At 49.2% G+C, this 25,126-nt stretch overlaps 9 protein-coding genes and 1 non-coding gene across 10 annotated transcripts; 5 read left to right on the forward strand and 5 right to left on the reverse strand.

Moving 5' to 3' along the window:
* Positions 1–115: 115 nt before the first annotated feature.
* On the forward strand, positions 116–1,051 carry AFUA_5G13570 (bestrophin family protein; the record flags this gene model as incomplete). The annotated part of the gene is made up of 2 exons (XM_748204.1): positions 116–627; positions 685–1,051. 2 exons carry the CDS (start codon positions 116–118, stop codon positions 1,049–1,051), a joined length of 879 nt encoding a protein of 292 aa, XP_753297.1.
* Positions 1,052–1,665: 614 nt separating this feature from the next.
* AFUA_5G13580 (FAD-binding dehydrogenase) lies at positions 1,666–3,369 on the forward strand (the record flags this gene model as incomplete). The annotated part of the gene is made up of 1 exon (XM_748203.1): positions 1,666–3,369. The coding sequence occupies one exon, from the start codon at positions 1,666–1,668 to the stop codon at positions 3,367–3,369; it is 1,704 nt and encodes a 567-aa protein (XP_753296.1).
* A 254-nt stretch (positions 3,370–3,623) lies between these two features.
* On the reverse strand, positions 3,624–5,000 carry AFUA_5G13590 (uncharacterized protein; the record flags this gene model as incomplete). The annotated part of the gene is made up of 3 exons (XM_748202.1): positions 3,624–3,818; positions 4,089–4,409; positions 4,665–5,000. 3 exons carry the CDS (start codon positions 4,998–5,000, stop codon positions 3,624–3,626), a joined length of 852 nt encoding a protein of 283 aa, XP_753295.1.
* A 12-nt stretch (positions 5,001–5,012) lies between these two features.
* Positions 5,013–7,981, forward strand: vp16 (tethering complex subunit VPS16; the record flags this gene model as incomplete). The annotated part of the gene is made up of 7 exons (XM_748201.2): positions 5,013–5,236; positions 5,289–5,395; positions 5,467–5,595; positions 5,649–6,142; positions 6,201–6,295; positions 6,351–7,618; positions 7,733–7,981. The coding sequence occupies exons 1-7, from the start codon at positions 5,092–5,094 to the stop codon at positions 7,979–7,981; spliced, it is 2,487 nt and encodes an 828-aa protein (XP_753294.1). The 5' UTR covers positions 5,013–5,091.
* A 38-nt stretch (positions 7,982–8,019) lies between these two features.
* AFUA_5G13610 (Alb1 domain-containing protein) lies at positions 8,020–8,663 on the reverse strand (the record flags this gene model as incomplete). Its single annotated transcript, XM_748200.1, has 3 exons — positions 8,020–8,226; positions 8,291–8,580; positions 8,648–8,663. The coding sequence occupies 3 exons, from the start codon at positions 8,661–8,663 to the stop codon at positions 8,020–8,022; spliced, it is 513 nt and encodes a 170-aa protein (XP_753293.1).
* A 166-nt stretch (positions 8,664–8,829) lies between these two features.
* On the forward strand, positions 8,830–11,174 carry AFUA_5G13620 (ubiquitin-specific protease UBP1). The gene has a single exon (XM_748199.2). The coding sequence runs from the start codon at positions 8,935–8,937 to the stop codon at positions 10,972–10,974; it is 2,040 nt and encodes a 679-aa protein (XP_753292.1). The 5' UTR covers positions 8,830–8,934; the 3' UTR covers positions 10,975–11,174.
* A 51-nt stretch (positions 11,175–11,225) lies between these two features.
* Positions 11,226–11,297, reverse strand: tE(CUC)5. The gene has a single exon. It is a non-coding gene (tRNA).
* AFUA_5G13630 (EF-hand superfamily Ca2+-modulated protein) lies at positions 11,294–12,277 on the reverse strand (the record flags this gene model as incomplete). Its single annotated transcript, XM_748198.2, has 3 exons — positions 11,294–11,943; positions 12,009–12,211; positions 12,275–12,277. The coding sequence occupies 3 exons, from the start codon at positions 12,275–12,277 to the stop codon at positions 11,577–11,579; spliced, it is 573 nt and encodes a 190-aa protein (XP_753291.1). The 3' UTR covers positions 11,294–11,576.
* A 495-nt stretch (positions 12,278–12,772) lies between these two features.
* AFUA_5G13640 (bifunctional C97 family peptidase/thioredoxin family protein) lies at positions 12,773–14,687 on the forward strand (the record flags this gene model as incomplete). Its single annotated transcript, XM_077804891.1, has 4 exons — positions 12,773–12,808; positions 12,859–12,873; positions 12,929–13,150; positions 13,206–14,687. The coding sequence occupies 4 exons, from the start codon at positions 12,773–12,775 to the stop codon at positions 14,685–14,687; spliced, it is 1,755 nt and encodes a 584-aa protein (XP_077661027.1).
* An 830-nt stretch (positions 14,688–15,517) lies between these two features.
* On the reverse strand, positions 15,518–16,683 carry AFUA_5G13650 (uncharacterized protein; the record flags this gene model as incomplete). Its single annotated transcript, XM_748196.1, has 2 exons — positions 15,518–15,732; positions 16,041–16,683. 2 exons carry the CDS (start codon positions 16,681–16,683, stop codon positions 15,518–15,520), a joined length of 858 nt encoding a protein of 285 aa, XP_753289.1.
* Positions 16,684–25,126: the final 8,443 nt, after the last annotated feature.

Raw genomic sequence — 25,126 nt, forward strand, 5'->3', positions numbered from 1 at the left:
GAAACAGTCGGTCTGCCGAATAGCATTGTGAGTTAATCTAGTCTCATCCGCCGCGTTGTGTGAATGCTGCTGATAACAGCTCAAGATTCCGTCTCTGTCTATCGTCGTGGGTTTGATGCTTGTGTTCCGCAATCAGACATCCTACAATAGATTCTGGGACGGCCGCAACGGCATGAACACAATTGTCACCTGTGTGCGCAATCTGGTCCGTACGATTATCACAAACAGCTACAGTGAGCGCGGCCCTCCCACCGCCGCTGAACAGCAGGACGTCGAGCGGACGATCCGTGTGCTCATGGCAATTCCCTATGCTGTCAAGAACCACCTTCGGGATGAATGGGGCGCGGCATGGGCTCTAGGGAGTGATGTCAATGAGAACGGCACCGCGGTGTATGACGCAGATTACGCGAGTCTCCTTCCCGTGGGTCTGGAAGGTCATGAGCATGACGGCCTGGGTCTACCTTTCCAGTTGACCTTCTTTGTGGATGGGTTTATCAAACGGGGCGTGGAACGGGGGTGGTTCAATGCTCCCGGAGCAAGTCAGATGCAGGCCCAGCTGAACACATTGACAGATGCGTATGGGAGGATGGAAACCATCAAATTGACTCCTATACCTGTCGCTCATTTGTGAGTGTCCTCTTCACTCTGTTGATATCGCTTGCATGGTGCTGATCGCACGAGCAGAATCCATCAAAAGCAAGTCCTCGCGCTGTTTGGATGTGTGCTCCCATTCGCCATGGTCGATGACATGAGATGGTGGGCGGTCCCGATAGTCAGTCTAGTGATCTTCACGTTGTACGGCATTGAGGGCATTGGCAGTCAACTCGAAGATCCCTTTGGATATGACCGCAACGATATCAAGATGGATGCTATAGTCGGCGACGCCAAGATCGAAATCGGTGCTGTGCTTTCAGAGTGGCGGAACCTCATGGCTTCCGTACAGGCGAATCATCCGCCCGTAGTTGGGAATGGCGTTACGGAGGAAAGGAAAGCTAGCTTTGCGCCTCCCGATATGTTCTTGAGGGCTGCCCCGAGAGTATCAAGGCAGTGATTAGGCTGCTCCTCCACATATTCCTGCAATACCCTTGTTGTCCAATTTTGCTGTATGCACTTCGTATGTTCATAAACGTGATATTATAATGCGAACGCGCCGAGATTCCTCACATGATGGATACTCCCCTCTTGAGGAGACAGTCGCGATCTGATCATAACTGTATCCGTCATGTAGTAGCTAAACTTCTCTCTGGAGACAGCATGTTGTCTTGCAAGGTTAGCATTTGATATGGTACCGTCTCGGTTGGTTCCGAGATCCCTAACATGCATGATCGGATAATTTAGTCGTCCACAATCATTCTTGTATCGTGTGATTGATGACACAACCACTTTACGCCCAGGTGGAAGAGGTAGGGTAGGGGAAAGTACGACCAATTTCCACCAACGAGAGCAGCTGCGCTCAGACCGAACGGACAACTACATGGTTTCTTCTTAGGATGACCTCGGCCTCTCCGTTCTTCCCAGGCTGGTGAAACATTGATTGGCGCAAGTGCCTCGGTAGGCGCAAGATCCTAGCAAGTGGCAACGTCAGCATGCGATTATATAGGCCTGAATACCCAGAATCATCCTTCCAAAGACATCTTAAACTCCAAGATACCCATTACAAAAACAATGGCAACGAACGACCAGCCCGTTGTCATAGTAGGCGCCGGCCTAGCAGGTCTGGTGGCCGCCTACGAGCTCTCCAACCGCAACATCCGGTCCATCATCGTCGACCAGGAAAGCGAAGCCAACCTAGGCGGACAAGCATTCTGGTCCCTCGGAGGAATCTTCTGCGTAAACTCAAGTAACCAGCGCCGACTGGGCATCCGCGACAGTCGAGAGCTAGCCATGGAAGATTGGTTCAGCAGCGCGGCATTTGACCGCGAAACGGACCATTGGCCGAGGAAATGGGCAGAAGCGTTTGTTAACTTCGCGACAGATCATATGGAGTCGTACCTTGGTGCATTGGGCGTGCGGTTTGTCAGTGTGGGCTGGGCTGAACGCGGGAGTGGGCAGGCTGGCGGCCATGGCAACTCTGTTCCGCGATTCCATCTCACATGGGGAACAGGGCCGGCGATCGTCGAGGCGTTCGCTGGTCCGGTGAAAGAGGCGGCGAAGAAAGGGCTGGTTGAGTTTCGATTCCGGCATCAGGTTGATGAAATTATCGTTGATGGTGAGACAGGTGCTGCGGTGGGTGTTCGTGGGCAGGTACTGGAGCCAACAGACGTGGAGCGAGGTGTTGCTTCTTCGCGGAAGAGCGTTGGGTACTTTGAGCTTCGAGGCGCTGCGGTACTTGTCGCCTCAGGTGGTATTGGCGGGAACCTGGATCTGGTGAAGAAATACTGGCCGGTGGATCGGCTGGGTCCTAAGGTGCCGCAGTCGTTCGTGCTGGGGGTTCCTGCGCATGTTGATGGCCGCATGATTGATATCTCCAGGAAAGCCGGTGCCAGCGTGGTCAACAGCGACCGGATGTGGCATTACACTGAGGGATTGACCAACTGGAACCCGATCTGGCCAAAGCATGGGATTCGAGTCATTCCTGGACCATCCTCTCTCTGGCTCGATGCTACGGGAAAGCGGCTGCCTCCGTTTTTGTATCCCGGCTGCGATACACTTGCTACTCTACGGCATATATGCTCGACTGGTTATGACTACACCTGGTTTGTCTTGAACAAAAGCATCATCGCCCGTGAATTCGCCCTCTCTGGGTCAGAACAGAACCCGGACATCACCGGCAAAAGTATCCTCCTTCTACTCCAGCGGATATTCGGCTCCAATGGCACGGGCCCTGTACAGGTCTTCATGAAAAATGGAGAAGATTTCATCGTGGAGACGTCCCTGAATGATCTACTTAAGAGAATGGATAACCTCGGGCAAAAACATGGAGGTCCACCACTAGACGTGAACCAAGTTAAAAGGGAAATCGAGCTCCGTGACGCACAGGTAGACAACAGCTACACAAAAGACGCGCAATTGATGCTAATCCAGAATGCACGCGACTTCTGGCCTGATAAATTCAGCAGAGTTGTCAAACCTCACAAGCTCCTGGACCAAAGCTACGGCCCGCTGATTGCCGTCAGAATGAACCTCCTCACCAGAAAGACCCTCGGTGGACTAGAGACAGACCTGAGCGCAAATGTTCTCCGTCAGGACGGGAGTCACTTCACGAATCTGTATGCCGCTGGTGAAGTTGCAGGTTTTGGAGGCGGCGGTGTGCATGGATACAATTCCCTTGAAGGCACATTCCTGGGGGGCTGCATTTTCTCAGGACGAACTGCAGGCATTGCCATGGCCGACAAACTGGCGAAGGCCCCTGCGACACAGTCCTCGTAAGCTGTATCTCAGTTGTTTGTCGATTCATAATGGAGGCTCCAGTGTAAGAACACCGTCCAGTATCGAATCTGGACTGGCCTGAGCAAGGACTTTAGTCACAGCCTGTATGTCACTCCCATATTGCAAACTTCTGTCATCTTCAGGTTGCGCGAGGACAATCCGATGCCGGAAGGCTTTTCTTGCAGCTAATGCCACAATCGAGGGAGTCAAATAGTCAATCCCGTGTAATGTTGCGAGGAGTCTGCCAGGGATGATTAGGCGCATTCTTTAGGGAGTCTAATTAGCTGGACGTACTTTGAGAGTTTCGTAAACTGCATGTTTGACCGTGCTGTGATGCCCCCAGCAACAGCGCGGCTTAGTCGCAAGAATACAACAATATCTTGCTGATACCGTGTAATGTCTGCGCCCACCGAGACGGAGGCGCTTAGCTGTTGTATTTGATCCAGCAACTTTAATACAAATCATTAGCAGAATGCTAATCAAGAGGTCAAAAAAAGCATACTTTCTGGTCAACTGCTAGGCTCTGATTCTTTAGCTGAGCATCGGATTTACGGACTACAGACGAGGCTGACAACTGCCCATCTGAGAGCCAGTCCGTATTTTCTTCTAGGTGAACATAGCCATCCGTAGGATCATGGAAGTGGGAGAGGATGAGGTGATCATTCTGTTTGAGACATCAGTAGATGACAGACATCTATTGCACAAATGACAGCACGCACCAGGTGATGATTCAAACGAGGGCTACGCTGGTCCGAGCCGCGGACTACAAGAGGTACGAAGAGAAAGCCGGGAGGAGCTTCAATCGGGCCATGATTTGTGTTCAATCGTTTGGAGCGCATCAACTGTCGATGGTTCAGCAAAGCATCGTCGTGATGATCAAGAAATCCTACCTCCAAAGCATGAAGTTGTATAACCCCGTCAACATAATTGAAGTTCTTGGCGATAACGACGTCGACGACTTTCATGTCCCCGAATACATTACGGAAACCAGGAGACCTCGTACAATCTCTTGACCCAGTGGTGTTGTGATGGGTCGACAGCTGGAATGGTTAGTCTTGGTCATGTAGTTAAGTTATGGCTATCACCATACAGATTCAGCCCCTTTACGTGGGCCTGAATAGGGCGCATTCGCTTTGGATACATCCGACACTAGAATTTCAGAGTAGAAATCCTCCAAAGAGGTAGCTGACGAGCATTCCAGGATTTTACACGTGCGACCGAAGACACTCGAACATATCTATGAAGGTATTAGTCGCATGTTGAGCAAGGAGCCAACAATCAGTGTACAAAATTACCAGGCCTAGTTCTTTTGCAACGTCATGGATGCAGTCGTTTGTTGTCTCAATGAGGCAATGTTCATGGATAGCAAGAGAGAGTAGAAGCGCAACTTCGAGATCTGAGAGATCCAAGACGAGACTGCTGATCTCTTCTTTATAATTCATGATGATTGACTTGTGGAGCCATGGCGTTGGCTCTAGTTGAAGCGAATTTAGATGACTGTTTGATGAAAGAGAACAAGGCGTGTAATGGCACGTAATGATGCCTAAGGTATAGTTGACCCGATCAGGGTTAGCGCGGGAGTAGGACCAAATGTCGATGTTCGGATAGGAAGGCTGTACGGAGTAGACCATGGTCAATCAGTCCATGCCCACTACTGCATTGGACTGATACGTGTCTCTGCATTCTGTACTTTTTATTAATGAATACAAGTAAACACAATTAATGGCGCCATCAAATCCTCTTGCGAATTGGGAGCGACTTGGGGACAGTTTTTACAGGAAAGTCTCCTTGTATGACGCTATCTTTGACGAGGATGTGGACTTGGACAACTACATTGTCGCCGGCGCGCCATATGGAGGAGCTATTGGTACGTTGCAAGTGTTATTTCAATCTGTCTCAATGACTGATGAGATGAGTAGCCCTTCATCGGGATGAGAGCAAGCCGTACATGTTTCGCGATGCCCATACAGCTAGATCAAGCATTGACATCTATTCGTGCTCTGGAAAGCACATAAATCGCATCAATGTAAGCTTCCTGCCATGAAACCAGGCAAAGCTAAAGCTTGCGATGTCGATGTGTTCACGCTAATCCTGTAGTGGGAACATGGGACGATTCGAGGGCTCGGCTGGTCCGAAAAAGAAGAGTTGCTAGTAATCACAGAAGATGGAACAGTCCGCAGATATTTCGGCTTGTATGGTGACTTTACGTCTTTTTCTCTAGGAAACGTGAGTCAGTATAAGCCAATAGCAGAGCCATGAATGCTAACCTTTCCTGGCAGGGAGCTGAAGAATATGGCGTAAGAGCATGCAAGTTCTGGAATAACGGCTTTGTCGCTCTGCTCTCGAATAACCAACTCATTGCTGTCTCAAACTATGATGAGCCGCGACCTAAGTTGCTAGCGCCGTGTCCAGAAGGTGAAATCTCTTCTTGGTCGTTGATTCCACCACCATATACTCTTTCTCGTTCAGTGGAGGTGCTACTGGCAGTCGACAAGACTATATTTTTGATTGATTCTTCAGAAGCAGAAGACAAAGTGCTTCAAAATGGACCTTTTAAACATGCCAGCGTGTCACCTACTGGTCGATTCGTGGCCCTTTACACCGCCGAGGGTCAGGTCTGGGTAGTGAGCAGTGATTTTCAGAGTAAACACACCGAATATGACCCGCAATCCCGAGTGACACCTCGTACCGTCGACTGGTGTGGTGACGACGCTGTCGTCATTGCATGGGAGGACGAGATACATCTTATTGGTCCCAATGGCACTGCTGCTAAGTAAGTCATATTCTTTGATCTCACTGTCTCACTGTCTGCACAAACTTACTATATGAAGGTATTACTACGATGGCACTGTGCATGTGATACCCGAATGTGATGGGGTCCGATTGATTACGAACGATAACTGCGAGTTCTTACACAAAGTTGCAGGTAAGAGGAGCATAAGTTGCGACTTAGCGACGGCTAACAACTAGGCTCGGAACAGATGTCACTGAAGCCATCTTCAGGCTTGGTTCCACTAGCCCGGCTTCGGTTCTTCTAGATTCAGTTGATCTCTTGGAGAAAAAATCGCCCAAGGCTGATGAAAACATACAACGCATTCGCTCCAGTTTACCAGAAGCGGTAGATACCTGTGTCAAGGCTGCGGGTCATGAATTTGATGTATACTGGCAGAAGAGACTGCTGAAAGCTGCTTCATATGGGAAGTCTGTCTTGGATCTGTACAACAGCGATGAATTCGTCGAAATGACGGAGAAACTTCGAGTGCTGAAAGCAGTGAGGGACTACCAGATAGGGCTGCCTCTTTCTTATGAGCAATATCTGCGACTCACACCGGAGAAGCTCATCGAGCGTCTGGTAAACCGCCATGAATATCTGCTTTCCATCCGGATATCCGAATATCTTCAGATTCCAGCGGACAGAATCTATGTTCACTGGGCCAGCCAGAAGGTCAAGGTGTCCACAGTCGACGATGAAGCCGTTTGCAAACTCATCGTGCAGAAATTGGAAGGCAAGCCCGGAATATCTTTCGAGCAGATTGCTCAAGCTGCATACGACGAAGGACGCGCTCACCTGGCCACACAGCTTCTGAATCACGAACCTCGGGGTGGTAAGCAAGTTCCGCTGCTGCTGAAGATGGAAGAAGACGAAGTCGCCCTGGACAAGGCGATCGAGAGTGGAGATGACGATCTTATCATTTATGTACTCTTGCACTTGAAGAGTAAACTCCCTCTCGCCAGCTTCTTTAGGATGATCAACACCCGGCCCATTGCCTCGGCATTGGTCGAAGCGAATGCTCGCGGGGAAGACACCGAGTTACTGAAAGGCCTATTCTACCAGGATGACCGACCTATTGATGGTTCAAATGTCCTCCTGTCGGAGGCACTGAATGCGACAGACTTACCGCATAAAACTGAGAAACTCCTCCTCGCATCGAAGCTCTTATCAGATTCTAAGGATGCAACTGCGGTTCAACAACATAAACTTCTCTCTGAAGCGTCACAGTTACTCAAGGTCCAAGAGGCTTTGGACAAAGACATTGCAGATCGCGCAGAGTTTGTCGGCCTCAGCTTAAATGACACTATCTACAGACTGATCAAAACGGGCGACGGAAAACGAGCACATAAGATCCAGAGCGATTTTAGGATGCCGGAAAAGACTTATTGGTGGTTGCGATTAAGAGCGCTGGTCGCTAAGAGAGACTGGGGTGAATTGGAAGAGATGGCAAAGAAGAAATCCCCGATTGGGTGGGAGGTGAGTAAAACACTACCCATACTCCGATATCTCATTGAACACTGCCCACATCCCAATATTTCACCAAACACTACACACATCCATAAAAACATATGCTCACATACCACGTGATAGCCTTTCTATAATGAAGTTCTAGGTGCTGGCAACACCAAGCTAGCTTCGCTATTTATTCCGAAATGCACCAATCTGCCCGTCGAGGAGAGGATCGAGATGTGGGTGAAATGTGGAATGATCGTAAAAGCCGCAGAGGAAGCCCACAGAGCAAAAGACGTCAATACTCTTGAAGTCCTTCGGGCGAAAGCATCGGGACCAGCCGTCGCTGAAATTGAGCGAATGATCAATCTGCTCAGACCAAGGAGATAGCTGACTCGAGATATCCATTGCCTGATTCCATCGAATCCTCAAGTAATGTCATCGTCAACGTCGATGTCGGCATGCTCGTCTGCCACAGGGTTCTGCGTGGCCTCCGCCGGCTTTGATGTCCGCTTCTTGGTTGCCGGCGCACCTGCAACATCGATCATAGCATCATCGAGACGGGTATCATCCCGCTCTTGGAGAGCTTCGAACATGGACCCAGATACATTGCGATTTAAAGATTCCCAATCAGACTGAACGGCAATGTCAAGTTAGCATTCTCACATTCTCACAGACATAGATAAGGAACCTTCATACCCTGCGTGCTTTGACAATTTTAGCCCGGGAGACACTCTTAGCCACCTTCTTTTCCAGCCGAGAGTAGACCATTTCAGCTCTTTCAATGCCCTTTTGTTGTCTCAAGCGCTGTGCTCTTGTTTTGGCCCTAGCCTTTGATTTTTTCGACACTCCAGCATTCGCTCGTTCGCTCAGAACAGATTCTCGCTGTATTACAGTGTTTTCGGCTCGTGGCAGTGAAGTCAACGACTTGTCGACATCGAGACTTGGGGAAGCCGCCCGCCGAGCAGCGCGAGAATGGATTGACTTGGCTATAATTCATAGTGACGTTAGCATCAAATGGGACTTTTGCTGGTAGTTTCTGCGTAGAGAACTTACGTCTTGCTTTGGCCATTTTCCGTTATGATACTCAAAATGAAAAGTGAAAAAATAGTCCGGACAAAGTTGTTGATGTGGGTGGAGAAGCCGCTTATCGATAGAAGAAAAGCTCCGGTGGCCAACAGAGACCGCAACCGCAGCCCGCGGTTTCTTTTACAGAGGCTGACGCGAGCTGGCGTAAGACTCCTTGTCCCATAGCAGATGCAACAGATCTTCTTCAACCTTCTCTTCTCATTTGATCCTCCAAAAGCCTCTATGCTGTCGTCGTTCTTTTCTTCTGGTTAGCCATGAATGCTCGAAGAGGGGGATTTGACATCCTCACTCAGAGTCCTTTCCATAACCCTCAAAATAGCCAGCATGAGACGTTCCTGCAGCGGTTGCAGAGTAATAATAACACTCTGACCTACGGAGTTGCAATTGGCCTTTTGGTTTATTTTGTCTTAAACTACTTCGGAGTCGCGCCAATTTTGATATCACGAGCTCTGTGGAACCTCATAGTCTATTTGACACCGTCTCGAATAGTTGTCGCCCTGGATTCGAAGACATCGAACCTAGATTCAACTGACAAGGCCCTTCTTTCTATGAACTTTCAAACGAAAAGCGAAGCAATGCAACGTATCCTTGGACTCAATAACTCCTCCCTCTCCTCCTTCCTTCCTTGTTCTACGACCTTTTCAGGATTCGGTACAGCGTTACTCGGCGCCAAGAACCATCTGCCCCCAGGGCTCGGAAACTGGGACAATTCATGCTATCAGAATAGCATCATTCAGGGCCTAGCATCTCTACTCTCTCTTGCAGAGTTTTTGGAGCACAACATCCGGACATTGGGGGATAAAGGATCCTTTTCGACTCATCAGGCTCTCAGAGGCGTCATCGAGCGATTAAACAATGCTGATAACCATGATCAGCGGCTGTGGATTCCAGCGGAGCTCAAATCAATGAGCAGTTGGCAACAGCAGGATGCGCAGGAATACTTTTCGAAAGTTGTCGGTCAGGTCGATCACGAGGTGCAGCAGGCTACGAAACGCCGGACTAGGAATTTGGGGTTGAAAATGGCAGGGCCTGTCGAGAACATCATCGGGGCAGAACCACATACGGATGTGGATGGTGCAGACAGTTCATCTCCTCGTTTAGCTGAACGGCATCTGACGCGCAACCCTCTGGAGGGCCTTCTTGCGCAAAGAGTAGGTTGCATGAAATGCGGCTGGACTGAAGGTCTTTCTCTCATCCCGTTCAACTGCCTAACGGTACCACTTGGCGGGCAATACGAATACGATGTACGGCAATGCCTTGATCAGTACATGCACCTCGAGCCCATCGAAGGTGTGGAATGTGCAAAGTGCACTCTTTTACGCGCCAAGGACCAGTTAGAAAATCTTCTAAACCAAATCGAAGAAGACATGAAACTGCCGAACACGCCTGACTCTTCAAAAGTCTCAGGAGCACTCAGGACCTCCGCTGAAGAGCGATTGCGGGCTGTTGAGGAAGCACTAGAAGAGGATGATTTTGCGGAGAAGACCTTGTCGAAGAAGTGCCATATTCCATCCAAGAACCGCGTCACGTCGACCAAATCAAGACAGGCGGTAATCGCGAGGACGCCGAAATGCCTTGTGATACATATCAACCGAAGCATGTTTGACGAGAATACAGGGATGCTCAGGAAGAATTATGCTGCCGTCAGATTCCCCAATGTCCTTGACTTGAATGAATGGTGTCTGGGGACAAAGTCCTCCAGTTGGGGTCAGATGGACATTGAAAGATGGGGCACCGACCCTAGGGAGTCTATGCTACCTGAAGCTGGGTCGGCTTCCGATGTTCCCGGCCGCTTTTTTGAGTTGCGGGCCGTGGTTACGCACTACGGTCGCCATGAGAATGGACATTATATCTGCTACAGAAAATACCCATCAGATGTCTTCCCGGCCCACGTCCCAGACACTGTACTGGAGGCGGATGGCGAAAAGGACAAAGCTGAACGGTGGTTTCGATTGAGTGACGACGATGTACAAATGGTCAGTGAGGCAAGCGTGATGTCTCAAGGTGGTGCTTTCATGTTGTTCTACGAAGCCATTGATCGGCAAGGCTCAGACTATACTCCGACTCACGGAACACACGCAGTGGAGGACGAGAAGCTCGAGTCCGTCTGTGATTTAACAACTTCAAACGATATGTCTACGACATCTACGATCACTGACGGTTCTCCTGATACCTCCCCGGCGACAAGCGTATCCGCTGCAGACAGATTCGATGTGCCCCTTTATAAGCTTCAGCTTCTGACTGATGATCATGCAAGTTCACTGGGCGAATCTTCTCTTGAGGTCACGCCTTAACTACGGCCTTATTCAACATCTTCCGGAATGTGTTTATGTTTATAATGATACCCCAACTGTGCATGTTTTAGGCGTTCATGGATGGTCGTTCTTCTTCCGAGCTTAATTGAAAGCGAAACTTGTTCTAGTATAATTCAGGAGACTATCAAAGCAAAAGGTCAGGCAATACCATTCATATCTACTTCGTCGAAGAAAAAAGAGACCTTTGTAGCTTCGTGGCCCAGGACAAATAACGTGGTCGAAAAAAGTTATTCCGATGCGGGGAATCGAACCCCGAGCTGCTGTGTGAGAGACAGCGATGTTAGCCATTACACCACATCGGATTCTGATGCTGTATTCACAATATATATATTATATGTCGCTATCTGATATCGAGACTCAATTAACACCGATTACAATTGTATTCTGACGTCTCCGAACTGGTACAGTTTAAGATGTAGTCTGATGAAAGCTGAAGAACACCAGATAAAACCTAGCTCAGTATGGGCTCAAGATGCGACAGGATATAAACGTGAAAACACCAACCTAGGTACCCGCTAAAGCAGTAAACCACCTCGAACGCCTTGAACCCTCCCGAAAAAAGATAGTTGAACAAAATGCAATCAGAAGACCCCAGCACGAGTCATAACGTCATGAAACTGTTCCAGCGTAACGCCGGCATTCACACCGGCGCCACCATTCGCCTCAAGAATCATATCCTTGAGCAACTCATCACCAAGGTTATCCTCTTTTAACTCGCGCGCAATGCGCCTCAGATGCCCCAGCGTAATCGGACCATCCGTCCCTTTGGTGAAAAGCTGAAACGCCGCATCCACCTCTGCGGACATTGCCTCATCAGACCGCGACCTCAATTTCGCCGCTGCGACTGACACAAATGGCGCATACGGGACAAAACCGGTATTCGTTGGATCAACCGCGGAGAGGATCGAGTGAAGCTCGCTGGAGTCAGAGGGAGGCAGGCCTAGCGCTCTTTTCTGCTTCGTCAATAACGCGTTCCACGCTGGGTTTGTAGATGAATGAATGAGAGGACCTACACGAGCGCTTTGCGCACATCCTCGCGGGCGATAACGCCTTCTTTCTCATTGGGGAATTCTTCGGCCGTGGTCGAGAAGAGGTGGAAGACTTCTTTGATCTCGCTTTCTTCTTCGGCGCTGATGTCGTTTTCTTTGGCAAGTTTGGATTGGCGTGCTTTCTTCGGGGCTGATGGGGTGGCGGGGGCGCTGCGCTTCTTGGGGGGCTGAAAGAAGATGGATTAGTAGCGGTGACGATAGAAAAAGACAAAAGGTAAGTGTGCGCTTACCATGTCGCAGGGTTGAAGTGCAGAGTACAGCACAGTTGACTTGGAGATGTTGTCAAAAGGAAGAGATGCGCGGGTGCGGAGAAGGAATGCTCTCCGAGTGGTCCATGGGCGATAGCTTCGCGATAAGATTCACAGAGGAGGTTTCTACCAGGGACTCTCTTCAGAACTCATGGCTTTCTTTCCAGCAATTGCGATTTTGCGTTGGACGATCCACGGCTTTTTGCATGATCAGATAGCATTCTAGACACCAAGCCAATATGATAGTATCTAATCGAACATGACGGAACCCTCGTGACGGAGATCGGCAAACGTGATCCAATTGATGCCTGAATTTCCTCCAGCTTTTGTAACAGATGCAGCCGGTCGATCACATTAAATCCTTTGACAAAACTAAGGTAGCTTCTTTTTATTGATATTTTCTTGGGATAAAGGCCGTTGTTGTCAAGTAAAGACTTCATTTGACTCGACTCGACTCGGTCCTGCCTTGTCCACGTCAAGATGGATGTGGAGCTCTATGTCTATGACCTCTCCAAGGTATGATTATCTGGAAAGTACTGTTTTGCGTATACTAATGTTATCTGTAGGGTCTTGCAAGAATGGTATGGCTTTACTGCACATTCCAGCCCCAGTAGTGGTTGTCCTAACATATCGCAGTATTCGTTGGCATTGACTGGAACCTATATTGATGCCATATATCACACGTCCATTGTACTCAATGGCGTCGAGTACTACTTTGGCCAGGGGATACAAACATCTGTCCCTGGCAGTACACATCACGGACAGCCAATGGAGAAGTTGCTTCTCGGGAAAACCGAGCTCCCAATCGACGTGGTCGAAGAGTATATCCAGTCGCTTGCGTCAATCTATACGCCAGAGGTATGGCGCTCTTACTCACTCTCGCATTAGGCATAGGCTAAAGCATCCCCGACAGTCGTATGACCTCTTTCTGCACAATTGCAACAATTTCACACAGGATCTGGCAATGTTCCTGGTCGGAAAGAGCATCCCAGAACACATTCAAAACTTGCCTCAGAAGTTCTTGAGCACCCCCTTTGGGCAGATGATGAAGCCGCAGATTGAGCAGGCACTACGCGGTGTGACGCAGACTGCAGCGCCGGCTCCTCAGCCGCTTCCCAGGGCACCAGTCACAACTGCAGCGCCAACGCACCCTGGCACTGTACGACAGGTCAGCAACGTCAACCAGCTCGAGGAACTGCTGGAATCAGCAGTCAAATCGTGTGCAGTTATCTTTTTCACCTCAGCGACATGTCCACCGTGCAAGATTGTGTATCCTACCTACGATGAACTGGCAGAGGAGGCAGGTGAGAAGGCCGTTCTCATCAAGGTCGACATCAGCACCGCCTACGACGTCAGCATGAAGTACGGGGTACGAGCGACACCGACCTTCATGACGTTCCTCAAGGGCAAGAAACTCGACGAATGGAGCGGTGCAGACCCGGCCAAGCTGCGCGGCAACGTGCGTCTACTCATCGAGATGGCCCATCCGACTCATCGCCATCGCCAACTCCATCTCCCCAGCTTTCAGCGTCATCTATCCAACTTCGTCATGTACAAGAAGGTTCCTCCGCTCGACAAAGTTGTCCAGAGACTACAGCCTCACCACGAGGACCCGCGTCTCAAGTCCATGATCGCCTTCATCACCGCCCGCTCATCATCAACCACACCCACCAGCCCAGCAGCAGACGTCGCCCTCCCCGAAGCCCTCCCAACCTTCGCCTCCTATCTCCAATCCACCTTTCACGCCCTCCCTCCAGAAAACCAGTTCGCCCTCGTCGACCTCGCCCGTCTCCTCTTCCTCGACACGAGGGTATCAAGCTTCTTTGCCGAAGAACCCAACCACACCACCCTCCTCAACCTCCTCTCCCCATCCACGAAACTCTCCTCCTGCCCCTACAATCTTCGGATCGTCATGCTCCAACTCATCTGCAACCTCTTCAGCTCCCCGCTCTACCTCGACCATCTCACCACAAATACCGCCAACAACAACAACCTCCACACCACAGTCCTAACCCTCGCAACATCCTCCCTCCTAGACCCGCATCCAAACCTCCGCACCGTCGCCGCCTCCCTAGCCTACAACCTCTCCGCCGCGAACCACAACGCGCGCTTCGCCGGCCACCCCGATAAACTCACCGAGGAGGAACAGGTCGAGCTCACCGCGTCGCTGGTTGAAGCGATCGCCCAGGAGGCGGAGAGCGCGGAAGCACTGCATGGGCTCTTGTTTGCTCTGGGGCTTCTGGTCTACGAGGCGCCGGCGGATGGGGCGGTTGTTGATCTCTGTCGGGCGATGGGGATTGCGGAGACGGTGAAGGCCAAGGGGGAGATGCAGGTTTTTGCGAAAGAGGGTTTGGTCAGGGAGGTTGGTGTGGAGTTGCTTGGGAAGGGGCTGTAGAATACTCCATAGAATTTTTCTGATTGTACTTTGGTATATGATAATACAGTAATGAGTAGAAGACTAGTTATTAGAATGTTGACACTGGATTGGATCTATCTAGACTACATTAGTTCTAATTATTTGCATGGAGAAGATTAAACATATGTATCTGAATTAATAGTATTTGCAATGCTATGCTACCTCACGCGGTACATGCTATGCTAGCAGATATGCTCCCAAATCCGACCAGAACACAAAAGCAACGCAAGAGCTGTGATGTAACACACTCGGGGTATGAGACGCCAGAACAGGAGGTGACCAAAGTACAAGACTGGGTATCTAAACACGGAATATCAAGCGCTGAAAACAAGGCAGGACAGATGGGTCTCATGCTCGCTGATGATGAAGAAACAACGAAAAGAATAAGCCCGAAATATCGAGAGGACAGAGCGCCGGCTATGCCCACCAACGCCATCGCGACAACGCATCAGAATAACGAGAAAAGAAAACGTGATGTAAAAGGAGGCAGATAAGACCGGGCCGGGAAGATTCGAGATGGCCATCAGGCTTGAACAGCAACTATGACAGCATCATCTCGGGTGAGTCATTGCGATTAGGTACAATGACTTAATCGGCGGCGCCTGGCACAATGGCGGTGAGATCGTGAAGATTGATAGGCTGATCCGTGGCGTAAGATCCCCCTGTCAGTGTTGCAGAAGAGAGAGCGCCACTGCGATAAGCAGGCGAGGGAAGGGAAAACAAGGCGGAGACCGGCCAGCGGGAGAAGGAGGGGGATGACCAGTTGGTTCATATTATTTTTTTTGCAATGCGCCGTCAGCGAGGGGAAATTATGTAATCAGGCCGCCTGTCTTGGGCAGCAAATCACGGCACGCCCGGTCGGCCATGGAAGTTCGCACGCCTGCGTCGGCGCAACCCGCACCAGCCAACCAAGGCGCCGGATGAGACACTGGGTGATGCACGTGCATATTCTCTCTCCTGTCATCCCAGAGACTCGCGCTTTGCTCATCCTTTCCAGAAAGGTCTGGAGCAGGTGCCTTCCACTCTGCATCTGACAGCAGGCAGAAGCTATCATTTGCTGCAATTCGAGGAATAGGACTGTCGATAGCTGATAGAGGTTCAAATTGAAAAATGAGAAAAAAAAAAAAAAAAAAAAAAAAAAGAATCGAAAGCGCTATGTAGTGGCGATGCAGCTGACATGCCAAAACTCCAGAGACCCGATGAAGCAAGTTGTAAGGAAAAAGGTGGGGTGGACCAAGGCGCGAGCAGTGGGGGTATCACAGTATCATGACGCTTATGGTGTAACAAAAGTAAAAAAAGATGCGATGACAAATATCCCAATGCGCTAAGAACGACTGGCAATGGCTCTGACGAATGTCGCGCGTTTCTTCCTGTCCGAAAAAGTTCTGCGCTTCTTGCTCTTTGTGTTCTCCTTTTCCGTTGCAGCCATCTGAGCTACACGGAGAGCTTGCTGAGCGCGCGCATGTGCTTGAACTTGAGCCAGGAAACGGGCGCGGTGAGCCTCTTCTTCAGCAGCAGCGCGCAGCATCTGGATCTGTTGTTCGGTGGTCAAGGAATGAGCGCCAATGGCCGGTTCCTGAGCAGCGGATTCTTCTTCAATAGCGGACTCCGAGGAGGAAACGGGGCCACTAGAGAACAGTAGGTCCTCGTCCGAGAGGTAAGCAGAAGCAGTTGATCCCTCCGAGTCTGAGCTCAGCAGACTGGGACGCTTGGGCCAAGAGGGAAAAGCACAGGCGCTGCTCATTCCAAGGACATCAGAAAAGGAGGTCTTGCGGGGATGAATATCGAGCAGAGTATCGTTGTCCAGAGACGGTGGAGGGGCTCTAGGAACCTCTGAGTCGAAGGAGTTGAAGTAGCCATCGCCCATAAAGCTGTCCGTGATGGTGGAAACATGATTGATGAGGGTCGGGCTGGCTTCGCTAGGGGTGGACCTGATACTCGACCGGTTGTGACTGAAAGCGAGGCAGGGATACATTGTTCCGGTGTGTTTGAAGTGCCTTCTCTGTATCTTGGTAGAAATGGAACAGGTGATATACCAAGGAGAAGGTGTCGCGTTGGAAGCAGTCGAAGATGTAAGAGTATGTGGAGGTGTGTAAGAGTATGGAGAGTATAGAGGAGAGCGCGGAATCAAAAGGATAAATACTCTTTTGGCAAGAGTGAATGGGGTTGTTGTTGTTGTTGCTGATGAGAAAGTGGCAGAGTGAATAATGGGTATTTGAGTATATGTATATAGATAGATGGCCAGATCGATGATCGGGGAAGTCTGGACTCCCTTGCATATCCCAACAGATAAGGCGTCGCGGGGGTTGGAAAATAATAAATATATAAGATAAAATAGAATAAAAAAAAAAAAACAAAAATGCTTGGGCTCCACCACTCTGCAATCAAAAATACCACACAGGTGCAGAAAATCGGGTGTAGATTTTCTTATTCCTGATTTAAAACTGCCGCCCGAAGATCCAACAATCAAGTGCTGAAAGGGGTCAGTGACAACAGTCTGCGACCACGGCGATCAGGCGGAAGGGGCGCCCCGTATGTATGCAATAGATGGTTGGGTGTGAGAAAGAGATGGTATGAGTCGAAGGTCTTAGGCGTAGCGGAAGTATACAGGTCGTCGAAATTGGCCAGTCCAGTTTGATATGGATGTGGAAGGATACTGTGAACTCATATTAGGTACTTCGTTCTTTGGACGAGAAGCTGTTTGACAGAGAGTAGAAACAATCTGACAGCAGAAGACCCTGGTCCAGTGGGCGTGGATCTATCTTTTTCTATTCCTTCTGGCCTTTGTTCGTTGCATTTATCTATTTTCTTTCACCCGAAATATTTCATTTTAATTTTTAATTTTTAATTCTTTATTTATTTATTCCCGCATATTTATTATTTATTTTTCCTTTCGCCGGACCGCGGGCCGGGGAAGATCGGATTTGGGGGCGGGCGTGGGGAAGAAGGGATAAATCATAAAATAAATAAATGGAAAGGAGAAAAAAAATGAAATAATCAAAATCATCCAGAATATTGATTATTCTTTTGAGGAAATTCCCGGAGGAATAATTCCCCCAAAAGAGAAGAGTATTATTTCCCATTACGGATATTATTATCTTGAAGTGTGCCGAAATAGAACCCCGTGCAATCTCACCGACTCCAGTTCAGCGTCTGACAACCATTACTTTACGAGCTTCATATGCAACACCAACAGCAGCCTGAACTTCCGCAGAGTAGCATCACTTTTTTCAAGTCAAGAGTAAGACAGGGCCCCATTTCTGACCGTCGTTTCATCCCAACAAATTTGTCTGGGTTTTGAGTGAATCTTGGAGTGAAGGCTGATACCGAGTGGTGGTCAACATGGTTGCCACTTCTTTGGCGGTCGATTCGAACACATTGCACGCCAGTTACCCCATGTGCTCCGTGTCAAACTTGGAGAGGAAAAAGTAAAAGAAAGCCACCTTCCACCCTTGCCACAATCAAACCACTTCTTTGGACACCTAATGTGTCTGTATTTCTTGCGGTCAACACCTTGAAACCTGATTGCTGTATTCAAGGTCAAAGAGAAATCATGTACTGTCGAATCACACAACAGGATGATAGCTCAGATTTTCACCGCTCCTACCGTTTGACGCATTCCTCACAGCGGATGCACGATGTAACAGAGATACGTACAGCGGGCGGATGCAAGTCCGCAAGTTCACATGGGAATATATACTTATCGATGGTCCAGCCAGAGATCAAACTACAAACGTTGCGCGTAGATAGGTAGAGGCTGAGTGTTCAGGCCGCGATCGGTGTGTTGTTTTCTGGCCATTCTTTCTGGCGGTCAGGGCGACAAACAAAAAGCCAAGGAGATGATTGATTTTTGCAATGCTGATGGTGAAGTTCCAATCTCTGCCCAAGGTCATTTGTGCTGGCTTCGGTCTACAGACTCCTGATCGTGGCTTCCAAAAAACCGAAGCTAGGAAAAGCAAAGAATGCCTTGCCCCAAAAGCGCGGTAAATTGCGCGGCATCCGCGGTGGAGATCCGGCTATTTGTTAAGAGCTCCTAGTGTGCATGCGGCCTTATTTCGGTCCTTATTTTATGGTCCTTCGGTCGCATCTCGCAGTCACGGCAAAATTCATTTGCTATGGACGGCCATAAGGCCAAGCCAAATCCTCTTTTTGCCTTAACTAGAGTACAAAGAATTATAGTCTTCTTCGAGATGAACTGGGATCAAAATCAGATCGCTTCTCCCTCCTGAGATGTCCGCCCACCTGCCGAGGAAGTGAGGCATCCATCCTCCACAAAAGAGCGACCGGTGGTACCTCGGCGCCTCGAACACATGATAACTCAAACCCAGACCCATAGGATAAATGAGAAAGGCTCTATGAGTACGGGGGACTGGAAGTAACCTCGTCACCAGATTTTTAGGAACTCTATGAGGTGTGACTACTCCGTAGGCAGTTCTGTCCCATCCAACGGCCTCCGACCCGCGTCTCTGGAAAGCTCCCCGTCTGGGGGAAACACCAATTTACAACCCATGGCCACCAGGATGAGACATATGAAACACCCCTCCTCCCCGAGATTGGATTTTCCCGTGACTTCAGCCGAGCTTGTGACTGGTGGAATTATGGTCATGATACCTTGGATAGTTAGACGGAAAAACAGAGGGCGACTCCCTTGGTAGGTAATCTTCCGTCTGCAACTACCGACTTTGCAATACAGTTTAGTTCTTTGTCCATAGAGAAATGAATGGGCCCTTCTAGGCTGATGACTACAATCAGAAGGGAAAGTATGAAATTTCGGTGTCGCAACTCAAGTGCTTTCCACCGCACAAACTCCCCTGACCAGAAATAGAAGTACTCCGTGCTACCAAGCGCCAAGCACAGGAGGCTGTCACATATCGGAGCAATGTCACAAGCAACGAGGAATCACATCAAGATGACACATGTCAGTTGGAGTCGCACTCGGAAGTGATCCGTGATGAAGATAATCAACCGCTCCCTGACGAGAATCTGCCCGTGATTCACTCTGAAGATGAGTACAGGATGTTTAAGGCGAGAGCACATGTCAGGGACGGGTCCGAAGGATTCAGAACAATCCATTTCTCAGCTACTAGCTCCTCCTCATGTTGATCACAACTTGTACCCGAGGGGAGGTTTCCCCTTAGGTGCCGACTCTGACACCCAAATCTCAGAACCATCCAGCTGGGTACGACTTAGATGCAAAGTACTTTGGGTAAGGCAGCGATGATCACACTACTAGATGGATGGTACGGACTATTTTATATAGAGTCCAAAGCACCGTGTTACATTCCCGATCGAGCAATCAACTTGGAAACACAATCACTCGATCGGGAAAGATGTATCGCCCTCCAAGCACCAGTCCTTTTATTAACCCGACAATATGGACGAGCCATCGAAATTTGTTGATTGCAAATTCTACTCCACAGGTACTTCAAACACCTGAAGAATATGACAGCTTAATTCGACGATGTAAAAGAGACCTATCGAGTACACTGGATGTATCAACTGTCAGTCTCAATTGATCAGGGGGTGCTTCGTACTCACTTATCCCGAGGTTCAGGATCCGCAAAGTCTAGACCCAGTCATCGAATCTACCTATCGATCACGAGCAACTAAAACAAAAGGACATTGGAAGACTAAGGCCCAATCACCGCCCAAACCGCCGTGGTTCAGCCACCGCGGAATTCCTTCCACATAACCGGGGGGAGCCACATCGACGATCGTACCCGTCCAGGCGGATACATCTATCCTACTAGTCAACAGTGGTTTACTTAGAGCGGTAGGGATCGTTAAAAAAATAGGGCTAAGGGGTCGTTCCGTTGCTTTGTTTCCGTCTTTTTGCTTTTCTGGTAGACACCACATTACGTCGTCTTGTACCCAATTATTAGACATTGCGATCAATCAACTTTGGGGAAAAGTACTCCCTAGGGAAGGGACAGAGGGAACGGGATGAGCCGCGGAAGACCGGGAAATGGCCGTGCTAGGTTCCCAGCTTCCAGGAGACAGGGCGCGGGATTGAGGAGGGTGATGTCTGATGGATACTTACTTTGACGGAGTTTACAATGGTGTAGGCCCAAGCGATGGAAGACAGTGATGGGAGGCGCAATCCCAAATCAAGGGGTGACTATGGAGTACTCATACTACTATTGTCGAACACTGTGTCCGACCGTGGGAATGCATCGACCAAGGCGGATATGTGTCGTTTCCCTGATTTGGTCAATAAAGGAGACGGTCTATCAGGACAACAGGGTCCTGTCTCGTCACAAGTTTCTTCTAGAACAGGAATATGTGCATTGAATTCAAGTTATGTTGCATCTCAAGTTAATCGATCGATATTGTTTGATGACGACGACTATCTGTCCATTCTCTCCCATGTTCAGTGGCTCCTTCATTCCATTACCCGTCGGCCAAAGCCACCGGCGAGAGAGCGCAGGTAGTACTTCTGTGCTACTTATTAGCAAATATTGATACCTTTATGGCTTGATTGATTGATGGTAGATTATCAAGGGCGGCGCCGCTGCAGCTGCGACACCCCAGCATTCCGGGACCACCAGCCAATCCTCCCCGATAATTCAGATCGCAAAAGATCAGATTCGTAGGCCCATGATCCCGGATTCAACCCTGCAGTTCCGCCCACTTACAGCTCTTCATGCAATGCATGTATTATGATTTAATTACCCTGGCCCACTCTCCATCCCTTCTCGACAGTCGACACAAGTACCTTGACCTACCTTGCTCTGCACAATGTACACAAAAGAGACACACCGCATTACTTAGCCAATAATTATGTACCCCGTATGCGCCGCACATTGCACACATACAACACTTACCTCACACCCATACACATCTGTGCGGTGCAGGGTACGTACATTAGCCACCCTCCCCTTGCCACACGCCATCCCTCCAGCATAATAGGCGCCAAATGAGCGGTGATTCACCGCTTCCTCCATGATTGGATTCCAGCCCGCCATGCCAGCGGCATACGGGAAATGAAGGGTTTGATACCTGTTGATGCATGAAGGAGCTTAGATCGCTCAGGCATTACCGACTATCAGCCACATTATCTGGATGACCTGTGGCTGCTGCATCTGCGACCGGGGTGGAGGTCTTAGAGCATCTGTAGATTGAGTCATGTCAATCTAGGGCTGTAGCTTCCAACTCTGATTCTGGAGACTGGAATCTGGTGCGGTCACCGGTCATCGCAGCATGTGAGGGCGACTGTTGGTGCAGACCATCGTACTTGGAGCAGTAGCATTGCGCGGCTCTGGACTCTCTAGACCTGCCACGGGTATGGCCCGAGCAGAGGAGTCCGAGCTCAAGCTCAAGCTCTGGCCAGGTCTGGGGTAGACTAACTACTTGTTTCCTCATAACATGGAGTGCGTACAGAATGTATGTCTCGCCTGTATTCGGTACATCATATTCATAAGGTATTCTTCCTCACGTTTGGACACAAGCCAGAGTCAGTCCCACACTCCTCACTCCCCAGAGTTGCCAGTTACCACCATCCCATAGCCACATTCCAGACAAAGACAATAGTACGTATACCCGCCGCACGGATCTCCAACTTCGTGCAAGGCGCTTCCGATCCAGGAAAAGAGGATACATAGAACGGACCTCCTCGCAGCGGAAGCTGCTTCCAGCTCGAGCTACAGGCCCAGTTTCCAGGAGCAGGCGGAAGAATCGCGATCCCTTCCGTCCGCAAAAGGGTCCCGGATTCCAAATACCTGGATATTTTACTAATAACTCAAAACCTTGGACAGAGCTTCAACCTTTTGCAGCTTCCCCCGGCGATCGCTCGCTGGATAGATCATATTGTTAAATCGTATTTCATCTGAGCTCGGGGAATGGGCAGATATGTGGCGAACACAGTGGGCGAATCCCTGGTGCCATCTGCACTGATGGACCTTTTTTTTTTTTTTTTTTGCTATCGACTGGAGTAGTAGCCATAATGATAGCTGATTTAGTCCTTGATAGTTGTCGTTATTCGGAGGTGGCCAACCTCGTCATCAGGATAATGTTGAAGCCTCGGCCCTGTTCATATGCTGGCCGTGAGTGTTGTCCCTAGGTCGCATCCTTTATTCCGAAATATTACCGTCTGCTGTCTGCTTGCTAAGGCAACTCTATTGACGTTGACTGACGTAGTCGGTGATCTTTCCTGTTTTGGTTCGCAGGTAGCTTTACGGAGTACTCCGTAGGCATTTTCTTCAAGCCATATCAACCGAGGTAAACATCAATATCGGATAGAAAGAGGGTGCTCCGGAGAGCCGAGTACTGAATACTTCTACGATATCACCTATTCCATTTGACAGCTGACGGAATAGCAACACAACTTCATTCATGTGCTAAACCACCGAATTTCTAAATATGTCTTGAAGTGGTGCTGGTCGTCCAATGTCTTGTTCAGCAAGCCGTAACGGGGTTGGGTGGGTTACACAAGCAACCAGGGAAGCAATAAGAAAACGCGATATAACACTACTGTGCTATTGTCAGATAATACTACGGTAATAACACAGTCATCAACTCTGGTCATTTCTGTGTCAGACCAACATCCGTCAGCAAGATCTACATTATAAAGCTGTCTCATATCACGCCGAACCAATCTCACCCACATATCCTCCGATATGGCGTACGAAGTGGAGTGCCCTGTAGATATTCAACATCACCTGAACCCCACCCGAGACCCCATAAGGCTGACTGCTGACTCGATATCAGAGCGTATATCACACCAACTGCCTATAGAGTGATACGCCCACCATCACATCATTATCAGGAAGGATACATGAGGTGTGGTTGGCTCAGATAAAGCACACCTCAACCCCCAATGTAACCGTGACTGTGGTGAAGTGTCAGTGTCAGACGACGGGTATCTATTTGTGGAGTACTTTAATGGGGCATCTTCTACTGTCTTGCGGGCTTCGAGCATCCTGAGGTTTAGCCGGGCCGTGGGGAATCAAAAGTGGCTAATATGGTCTTACTATGCTTCATGCGCAGGGCCCAGGATCTACGGAGTAGGAGAACTGAAACTGAGCTGTATCTCAAGTAGTCTTCAACCAGCCTCCTGATTCATCATTCAAAGAGCCTCATACCAGCAGGTTAGAGAGCAAACAAGCTGTTCATTAGCTCTCGTACATGGTTTATATCAGCTATGCAGGGTATCAATTATCAGTGTTCATAAAGTTTGTTGTCATCACTGTAGATACACATTGGATGTACTTGCATCATTTCCCTGATTCTGGGCAGCTATTTCCCACTTCACAGGATTGCTCCCATATGCAGCTCACCTAGAAAGAGTAGCCAAAAGCAAGACAAGAGTGATATTACTGAATTTATCACTCAACTCAGAACCTCTGCTTTCTTACCCATTCTAAGTGACTTTCAATCTTTGACAGTCAGGCGAAGCTGCCTTCTCTCTCATATATCAGTTGCCTTTGGCGCATATATATGTCTCTCGAACCATACCCTGCCATCCATACTGCAATCATTAGCTAATGAAGTAATATGTATAGTATTGTTACCCCAACGAAGAAGAAATGGGTACGAGCAAGGGAAAGACTGAGGGCGATCCGGATATTTCCGATGCACCGAGTTAAATCCCCGTTGATATCAAATTACATGCTATCCTTTTTCTTCGGAAGAAAGCTTATAACACCCATCTGCCAGTGAATCAGATTGAGCAAAATACTAACTGATGAAACAGGATTGTTCAGACCACTATTAACCTTGTGGACCTTACGGAGTATAGAAAAGGGGAAACGGCCCCCACTTGTTGGTAGGGGCGTAGCAGGGCCACTTAGCCGTTCTCCTGGATGGTGGGTTTAGAGGACAGCATGTCTCAGACAGAATTACTGACAGGGATAGTATGTGCATTGTGGTGGTGGTGCGAGCAGGGGTCTGGATGTTCCAGAATCTTTCTAGACAGTCTACGCCCCTGCGCTCAAGGGTGAAAGTGGGGGTGGATGATGGAGACAATGATTACTGACAGCGAGAGTGGGATGGCAATCTTACATCGATACTCCGTACATCAAAGAATGGAGAATGATGCCTCGTTTGACCTGATTGATATGGCGAAGAAATACGGAGTGCTATATCTCGGTACGGCGTGGGGAGATTTCGACCAAGCGCTGTCTCCGCTGCGTTATTATCCCACGTGTACTCCGTATGTCTCGAGCTTGGGACCAAGTTGTCATTTCGCCGCTGATAAGACTACCACCCAGTTTTCCAAGTTTTTTGCTGCTCTAGAGTGCGATGTGTTCGATGGTTCTCCGTTCACTTACGAAGGAGTTCACTCCAAGAGACCAAGCTGTGTGTCGGTTAATTCCAACAGCAGTGATGATGACGGAAACAAGTATTTCGTAACCTTATCCTATTAGAGTTCCAACCACTTTTTCACACGGAGTGATTCAATCCTAGCCATCAACCTCCGA

The sequence above is a fragment of the Aspergillus fumigatus genome, chromosome 5 (assembly GCF_000002655.1).
Source record: "Aspergillus fumigatus Af293 chromosome 5, whole genome shotgun sequence".
NCBI lineage: Eukaryota > Fungi > Ascomycota > Eurotiomycetes > Eurotiales > Aspergillaceae > Aspergillus > Aspergillus fumigatus.

Coding starts and splice junctions, on each gene's coding strand:
- AFUA_5G13620 (XM_748199.2), top strand. CDS start 8,935: ATGAATGCTCGAAGAGGGGGATTTGACATCCTCACTCAGAGTCCTTTC.